The sequence below is a fragment of the Antechinus flavipes genome, chromosome 1 (assembly GCF_016432865.1).
Source record: "Antechinus flavipes isolate AdamAnt ecotype Samford, QLD, Australia chromosome 1, AdamAnt_v2, whole genome shotgun sequence".
NCBI lineage: Eukaryota > Metazoa > Chordata > Mammalia > Dasyuromorphia > Dasyuridae > Antechinus > Antechinus flavipes.
The window spans coordinates 646,061,135-646,070,517 of record NC_067398.1 but is presented as its reverse complement, the minus strand read 5'-3'; the positions used below and the strand labels follow the sequence as shown (position 1 = coordinate 646,070,517).

At 49.3% G+C, this 9,383-nt stretch overlaps 1 protein-coding gene across 1 annotated transcript; it reads left to right on the top strand.

Annotated features, from left to right (window-relative positions):
• The first annotated feature begins 5,661 nt into the window (after positions 1-5,661).
• On the top strand, positions 5,662-8,715 carry MAFA (MAF bZIP transcription factor A). Its single transcript, XM_051971221.1, has one exon. It carries the CDS (start codon positions 6,327-6,329, stop codon positions 7,395-7,397), a length of 1,071 nt encoding a protein of 356 aa, XP_051827181.1. The 5' UTR covers positions 5,662-6,326; the 3' UTR covers positions 7,398-8,715.
• The last annotated feature ends 668 nt before the right edge of the window (positions 8,716-9,383 follow it).

Below are 9,383 nucleotides of genomic sequence, written 5' to 3'. Positions count from 1 at the left end.
ACTTTGAAATATTAGCATTTTTATAGTGTTTTAATGTTTACAAAGTGCTACATAAATATTAACTCATTTAATCCTCAACAACTGTGAGAGATAGGTACTATTATTGGTCTCGGTTTACAGATATAAAAAAACGGGGCAAAGATTAAGTGACTTGCTCAGGGTTCCACAGCTTGAAAGTATCTGAGTCTGGATTTGAACTCAGATCCTTCTAAGTAAAGGCCCAGAGCTTTGACTACTGCCTCACCTAGCCACCAATTTGAAGAAAAAAAAAAATTCAGTGGGATGAATCCAGAATCTGGTAGATTTAGCCATAGAACAATTTTTGTGAAAAAAGATGTGGGGATTTTAGAGGGCTATAAGGTTGTGTGAGTAAGCAATGTGATGTCACATCCAAATGAATCTTGGGGCTACATTATAGTAGTGACCAGAACAAGGAGATGTGGTCTCCCCTACTTCTGCCCTAGCCAGACCCCTTCTCAAATGCCATGTTTATTTCTGGGCAGGAAGGACACTGTTAGGCTGTGCTGTGTTCAGAGAACATCACCAAGATGGGTAGAAAACAAGAGACAAGATTATAAGAATATCGTTTTAGAGCTACACAGAATTCCCTAGACTATCTAGTCCAATCCTCATTTTACACATAGGGGAACTGAGGTTTGAAAGGTCAAGGCATTTGCTTATTCTCACACAGGGCAAACAATAAATGGCAGAGTTATAATTAGTTGAAGAAACAGATGATGTTTATTGTGGAAAAGAAAGGACTTAGGGGAGAGATGAGAGCTATCTTCCACTGTTTGAAGAAGAATTAGGCTTGTTTTGCTTGATCCCAAAGGGCAGCATTAAGACTAATGGGTGTTAAAAGGAGACAGATTTCACTAAATTATAAGGAAAAGCAGTCTAAGAATTAGAACTGTCTAAAATGGAATGGGTTTCCTCAGGAGCTGGTGAGTTCCTAGTTATTGGAAGTCTACGGACAGTCAATAAATATTAAGCACCTACTACGTGTCAGGAACTGTGCTAAGTGCTGGGATAAAACAAAGATTCCTGCTTCTGTTGGAGACTGAACTAATAAATGACCTCAAAATTCCTTCCAATGCTGCAATTAAGTGACTCTGAGTGATCACTTCCTGGGGTACACCTGAAACCTAACCTGCTGAGGAAACTCTATGGCTGCAGTCCTCAATGTGTGGTCCTGGGATCCCTTAAGATCTTTTCAGGGCAGAGGGGGTCCTTGAGATAAATACAATTTTGATAATAATCTTAAAGTGTTTTCATTTCACATGTGGTAAATATTGATGGATATGACCCACATAAACAGAAGCTCTTGGGGAAAGTCTCAATTTTCAAAAATGTAAAAGAGTCCTGAAACTAAAAAGTTTGAAAATTGATAATTTAGGGAATTGGTGAGTTAAATTGAACAAAGACATGTTTCTTACTCTGCCTAGAACCCAGTTGCCCTAGAATCCTTCAGCCTTCTTGACCTTCGCATATTTCTTCCTCTCCATTCCCTAACTCCAGGCAAAAATCTGACTGCCTAATCTCTCCTATTCCTGGCCACTGAGCTTTGCTAGAGGAAGTCATATTACCACGCCAATCAGTTCCACTACATATTTACACGATGTAACCTTGGCTGATCTCTCAATGCTATTTCTCAGTCCTTATATCCCTCTCCAGTTGATGGCCTACTTCTTCTCAGTAGCTGTTCCATATCTTTTCTGTTCTCCTCAGGCTCATTTTGTTATCTTCAACAAACCAATTCCATTGTAAATCACACTACTAAAATGAATTTGGTGAAAAAGGAAAGCATTAGAATGGTCTTCATACAAATATCTTCCATTAACTCAGTCTCTGTCTTTGTACAACTCACTTCATCCTGTTCCTCTCACCCATCCCCATTAGATTGTGAATCTCCACTTCCAACAGCCAAAATTATGTTCCTAAAGTGTAGATCTGATCACAGAAAAGTCAATAAACTCTAGTGGGTTCCTCTTTCCTTCAAGATCAGTACAAAACCCTTTCTTTGGCATTTAAAGTTTTTTACAGCTAATCCCTCTTTTCCTTTTCAGTCTTCTTACCTTTTAACTACAACGTCCCATACACTCTAGGCTCCAGGTACACTGGCCTATTTGTTGCTCCTCATATATAGCACTCTATCTTCCAGTTCCCAGTATCTTTCCATTAACTCTCCTCCATGGCTAAAATACTGTCCTGTAGAGTAAAGAAGAGTTAAGAATGATTCTTGAGACTTTGAACTTGAATGAGTAGAATGATGGTGGTCCTTTCAACAGAAATAGGGAAGTCAGGGAAAAGGGTTTGAGGAAAGATGGGTTCTGTTCTGGATATGTTACCCTTTGAATATGTTAAATTGGAGATGCCTGCAGAACAGATGTGCAAATTATGAATGTGCATTTGACTACCTGGATCATGCATTTATATCCCAGGGACTGTGATAGGTAGAAGCTGTGTTGCAAAGATGAACTGAAACAGCTCCTGACCTCAAAAAGATAGAGAAATGCAAATCAAAATCTGATATGTGATGTTTTACTCTGACATTGGCAAAAATGGCCCCTAAAAAGAACAATCAGTGTCGGAGGAGCTAGAGGAAGGTAGGCACACTAATACACTGTTGATCAATCTGTGGGTTGGTCCAAAAATTTGGATTTTAATTTGGAATAATTATGCAAAAACAAATGAATCAACAGTTCATGCTCTTTAATCCCAGGATGTGAAAGACAGAAACAAGAATTCAACACATAGCAAAATATTAGTAGCAGCATTCCTAGTGGTAGCACCAAAAAGAAAAAGAAAAGAAAGAAAATAAAAAGAAAAGTTGCAAAACATGAAAAAATTGTGGATGTGGTAAAAAAAAAAAAAGTTTTTCATGGTAAAAAAGAAAAAGTTCAGAGAAACATGGAGATATTTGTATAAATGGATGCAGAGTAAAGTAACCTCCCCCCATACACAATAATTACAATTGTGTAAACCGAAATGTCACAAAAAGGAAGGCGTTATAAATTCAACATATTTCAAAGAGATTTCATTTCTCCTCCCACTTAAGCCTTTTTCATCATCTGGCTCTTTTTTGTCTTTATTTACAGTTTTCTATCACAATTCCTCCCTCTACAAACTCTTAAATTCCAGCCTAAGTATTAACCTACTTACTGATCCTTGTGCATAATACCTTGTCTCTTATCTGCATGCCTTTGAGTTGCTTACTCCCTACTTCTAGATTGGTCTCTATTCACTCCCACTTCTCAGAAGCTCCAACTTCCTTCAAGATTCATCTCAAATGCAACCTTCTACAGGATATCTTTTTCAGTCCCTCCAGTTTCCTCTCTCAGGTTACCTTCCACCTACTTCATGTGTCTTATAAGTCTTTCCCATCAGAATATAAGTTCTATGAATGTTGGGACTGTTTTTACTTTTTCTTTGTATCTCCAATGCTTAGCACAATGTCTGGTATATTATAAATTATTAATAAATTCTTATTGATTGATTGGAAAACAACCAGGGATCAGGAAAAAAGACAATTAAACATGTTTCCTCATGGCAGAGAAGTGGAGGACTACTTGTATACATTATCATGTATAGTTCTTGTCTCTGTACCTACTATAGTGTTTTTACTTAATTGTTCAACAGGGATTGGGAGACATGTTAAAAAATGACTGTGAAATAGATGGTCATCAAGGTACGTGAGTATATAGATAGGTAGGTAGATAAATACACAGATATGCTTTGAAGAATCAATAAAACTTATTTTTTAAGACATCTGGCTTATGGGTTCTTGTTGGCAGGAAGGCTGAGGCTAGTATATTACTTGAGCTTGGGGGTTCTGAGCTATAGTGAGGTTAAAGCTATCTGAGTGACCATACAAAGAACAGTACCAATATGGTGAACCCTGGGAGCAGAGAGCTACTAGGATGCCTGAGGAGGAAGTTAGAAAAACAGAACAGGCCCAAGCTTCTGTACTGATCAATATCCACTGTATTTCTAGTCTGGGTGAAATAGAGTCCCAGTCTCAAAAAAAATTTTTTTTAAAACCTCAGTATTTTGAATATTGTTTATTGCTTAAAATAAGGAATTTGCTTTCATTGCTTAAAATAAAAAAATAAAATAAAAAGAGCAAAGAATAAACAGAGGAGAACTGAAGGAACTCACATCTGAAGCCATAAGTCATTGATAGCCACGGCACAGAGAATAAGAAAGGTTTGCAATAGTTGGCTGTAGAGAATGCTCTGGGGAGTTTGACAATGCCGAAGAGAGATGCTGAACGGCATTGAGGACTCAGTTCCTCTTCCTGGCTCCTGTATCTGATGTTCCCCTACCTTGTCTGTTTCCCAAACCCCTCTCTCACAGTTTTTACCATCACCTTGGAAAAAAAACTCCAGACCCACAGTTCCGCTACTGGAGCTGGACAGCTCCATCCAATCCGCCTGGACTCCCCACCAACAAACACTCTATTGGGTAGAGAATGTCTTTTCCCCGGTTTCACTCCCAAATCTGCAGCTACTACTATTTCTATTAGTGGCTCTACCTTTGATCCTTCCAGCGATCCCAAACTCATTTTCATCTCTAGCGCCTGCCTCTCCGTCAGTCCGCCGCCTCTCTAGTCAGTCATGCGATCTTTTTGTGTCAGCCTCTACCGAAGCTGTCTGATGTTCCCCGGCCCCGGCTTCGTGGAGCCCCTCCCTGGGCATGTGGATGATGCTTAGGAGATGATGATGATACTGTAATCCACAACAATGGAGAGACGGAAAAGAATGGGGGGAACGAGTTACCTGTGCAATCAGAACCCGTGGATCGCAGACCCGCTTCCACCACTTACAAACTGCGTGGATTGGAACGGGTCTTTCTGAGCCTCCGTTTCCCCATTTGTAAAAGGATCATTGGTCTCCAAGATTCCTTCCAGGCCTAAATCTTAGGCTCTTTCCTCCCAGAAGTCCTAGGAACTGGACCGTTGGGCAGCCAAGAAGTGTCTCCCTGCAACCTGCTCGACACCAAAGGGATGTGGTGTTTGTCCCAAGTGGAGGAGGACAGACTTGAGAGAATTTTCTGGTTGTGAGGGGGTTGAGATGCAGGATTGAGGCAACGGAAGCATCTAGGGTTCATTGGATCAAGAGCTGGATCTTAGAGATCAGCTCCTCCAACCCTTTCCTTTTACAAAGAAACTGAGGCTCAGAGAAACTGACTTCCTACACAGACCGTAACTAGCGGAACTGGCATTCAAACCCAGGTGATCTCGCTCACCCCCATTGGCCCGGCTGAAAATCCAGTGGAAGAACTAGAAGACCTCTGGATAACCACAGGCGCCCCCAGACGGAACTGGACCTGGACTCCAGCAGTCCCGCTGCACATCCCACTCTGGAACCTCCCTCCCTCGGTGTGCAATCCCAGGCATCTGCCACTAGGGGGCCGTGCCCCTCTCTCCCGCTCCCAGCTTTTCTTCCCTTCCGCTTACCCACAGCTGTTTCCCGCAGGAGATTGACAGCTGGGCTCCCAGGTTGCCATGGGGATAGGCAAATGAGGTCGGACGGGCTGGGGTTCCGATTGGCCTGGGGGCTGTTACCCCCGCCCGAGGAGGCGGGCTTGGGCACTGCGTTCTATAAAAGGGCTGAGTGCTGTCTTCAGCGTTTCAATCTTGTTGAGGAGGGGGTGGGGGGGGGCGCTGGGGCGGGCCGGGCCGGGCCGCGCAGCGCGGCTAAGGAAACCGTGGGAAGAGGAGGAGGTGGGAGCCGCGGCGGCAGCAGCAATCGCTGCGAGAGCAAAAGAACAGCGATCGCAATCGAACCGGGACAGAAAGGCGGTGGGCCGCGGGAGGGCACTCGCTCGGGGGAGCCCCCAGCGTGCCGGGACCCGGTGACTTTCTCAGCGAAGACGCACTAGAAGCAGGAGCCGATCAGGACCGCCAAAGAGTTTCCTGGCGAAGGCGAGGCAAGTGGGGGCCTCCCAGCACTTCAGTGAGTTCTCTCCGCCAAACTTTTCTGCCTCCCCCCTCCTCCCTCGCGGGAAAGTGTTCCGCTCTGCTCCCCCTCTCGCCACCGCCGCTGCCCTAACCTCAGCTACCCTCCGCAGGCAGGACCAGGACTTATACACTTCGCGCCCCCTCGGGGGAAGCCTGCAGGAGGTGGGGGCGTGCCCAGACCCCCGATTTAACTAGTGTAGTGAGTGGGGGGGGGAGAGGCCCAGAGGCTCCCCCCCCATCGTCCCCGCCCCCACTTCTCGCCCTTGACCCCAGCCTGCCCGCCCCGTCGGGGGTGACATCCTCCTCCCCGCCGCCCTTGAGCTGTCAGGGCGCGGGGGGCGGGCCGGGGCAGGGCCTTCCTGAGATGGCCTCGGAGCTGGCGATGGGCGGCGAGCTGCCCAGCAGTCCCCTGGCCATCGAATACGTGAACGACTTCGACCTGATGAAGTTCGAAGTAAAGAAGGAGCCCCCCGAAGCGGAGCGCTTCTGCCACCGCCTTCCCCCAGGCTCACTCTCCTCCACGCCACTCAGCACCCCTTGCTCCTCGGTCCCTTCTTCGCCCAGCTTCTGTGCCCCAAGCCCAGGCACCGGCGGCGGCGGCGGCGGCGGAGGAGGAGGAGCACCCACAGGGGGGCCCCCGGGGCCGCCGAGCGGGGGCCCCACAACGGTCGGGGCTGTGACTGGCAAGCCCCAGCTAGAGGACCTGTACTGGATGAGCGGCTACCAGCATCACCTCAACCCCGAGGCGCTCAACCTGACCCCGGAGGACGCGGTGGAGGCGCTCATCGGCAGTGGCCACCACGGCGGCCACCACTCGGCCTCAGCCTACGAGACCTTCCGGGCTCAGGGTTTTCCGGGTGGCGGCGGGGGCGCCGGGGAAGAGCTGGGGCCGGGCCATCACCACAGTGGCCACCACGCAGCTCACCATCATCACCATCACCCGGGCCACCACCACCACCACGGCGCGGGCCACAGCCACGGCCACCACGTGCGTCTGGAGGAGCGCTTCTCCGACGACCAGCTGGTGTCCATGTCTGTGCGCGAGCTGAATCGACAGCTGCGGGGCTTCAGCAAGGAGGAGGTGATCCGCCTGAAACAGAAGCGGCGGACCCTGAAGAACCGTGGCTACGCGCAGTCCTGCCGCTACAAGCGGGTGCAGCAGCGGCACATCCTGGAGAGCGAGAAGTGCCAGCTGCAGAGCCAGGTGGAGCAGCTGAAGCTGGAGGTGGGCCGGCTGGCCAAAGAGCGGGACCTGTACCGGGAGAAATACGAGAAGCTGGCGGGCCGAGGAGGCCCTGGGGCAGGGGCCGGAGCCGGGGGCCCCGGGGCAGCGGCCGGGGGAGCTGGCAGCGGCAACGCAGGCTTCCCCAGAGAGCCCTCCCCTCCCCAGGCCGCCCCCGGGGCAGCCAAAGGGGCAGCCGATTATTTCCTGTGAGCTTTGCCCCTTGTCCGGGCCGCCGCGGCTGGGGCTCGGGGTAGGCCTCGGGGAGTGAGCCGAAGAGGGGCCGAAGCGCGGATTCGGCCCCTCTCCTCTTTAACCAGCGCTCTCCTTGCCCTCCTTCGGCCTCTGTCAAGGCGTTGCCGGCTCTGCCTGAGAATCGGGGCCCTGAGCCCCGGCCCGGCCCAAAGGCGCTGTGAACTTTGTAAATTTCCAGAAGTTACCTAGGAAGGGGATTTCCTTGGGGAGGTGGGGTAGAATGGCGACAGCCCCCTAACTCTGGGGACTACTTCACACTCCGGAGTCTTAACCTAGGGCTGGACTGGGAGAGATCGGGGGCGGCGGAGGTAATGAGGGAAGAAGCAGTCCTGCGAAGGTCGCCTCCGCTAAACTTTTCTTAAGACTTTGTAAAGCACTAGCCCCAGCGGCCCTCCTGGAGGCTCTGAACTGCTGCTCCCTTGTCACCTTCCACCCCGCCGGGCCTCCCTGCATGCGGGCCATGTATGGACTCGGGGGGCTCCTTGCTCGGGCCTGAGGCGCGTTTCCCTCTCCAGCACTTTGGCGTCTTTAGGGTTTGCATCCTTTTAATTCTGTCCCAATCTCCCGAACCCAACTCTGCGCACAGAAAAGTCTTAAAGGGACGGGCCAGGGCACAGGTTCTGGAGACCTGAGCGTCCCCAGGCTTCTCGTCCCGGGCGGTTAACTGCAGTCTCCAACGCCAGGACCGGCGGGCACCCTGCTTAGCTGCCCCAGGAGAGTGCCCCGCTTCCCTCGAGTCCGGTCCAGGATTCCCTCCTGGTTCGGAGCTGAAAGTATGGGTGGAAGGGGACTTTGCCTGCTTGGACTCTGTTCCCTCCGGTCCCTTCGGCTAAGATGGTGCTGACCACGGGGATAATGTTCGTTATTATTGCTACTACTATCATTATTATTATTATTAATCTTATTGCTATGACGATGGAGAATGGTTATTTTAAACAGGAAACTTGAGCCAGATTTAACTTATTTAAAGGAGGCCACTTGTACATATGTAGAATTTAGGTTTGGAGGGCTCAGCTCTCGTCCTTTGCTCTTGCTCTTTCTCCGGCTGTTTCTCTCCGTCTGCCTCTGTCTCTCTCTGTCCCTGATCTCTCTGCCTCTGTCTCTGTTTTTGTCTCTATCTCTATCTCTCTTTCTTTCCCTCTCTTTCTTCCCCTTGTTTATCTTAGTGTCTGCTTTTTAAACCTCTCTTTCTCCGCCTGTCCTTTTTTCTTCTACTTATTTTTTCTCTGTTCCTTCGTCTCTGTTCCCTCCTAATTAAATTCAATTTTGCTCTCTCTCCTTCTTTCTCCTATTTCTTCTGTTTTGCTTGACGATTTTAAAAACAAAAACTGGAGGGGAAAAAAGTATCCTCCCCAAGCTCTGAGTCTTAACCCCAAAGTTTCTGCCCCAGCATGTGCGAGACCACTGAGTGAGCAGCTGCCTGCCGTCTGCCCCCCGAACCGCGGGATGCCTGCTGGCCCTCCCTTTAGGCCGCCCATCTTAGGGCGGCTACCCTGCCAGCCGGTCCCCCACGCGGGTCCCAGAGCTGCCGGCTGCCCGCCCACAGCTATTGGCGTTTTTTTGTTTTGTTTTGTTTTGTTTTGTTTTGTTTTTTAGAGATTTAAACCAAGAGAAAGTATCTATGCTGTTTAATCATACTACTACTATTACTGCTATTCTGGGGGGGTAGGGGTGGGTCGAGGGTGGGGTGGGGGGGCAAAGGAAGCCCGTGCAGGTGGAATGGAGACACACTCCAGCTGGCGGCCTGCGGCGGTGGCCGGAGCAGGCGGACTTAGGCCGCGGGCTGTAATTTCTCTATGCACCAGATTGTATTTATTATTCCCTGGAAAACGAATCTTTTTTTTGCCCTGGAAGAGAAGTGAAAGTACAGAACGCACAGGGTTTCTAGCAAACCCAGAATTGACAAGCTGAAAAGGAAATGAGGCCCAGGCCACGAGGAAATTT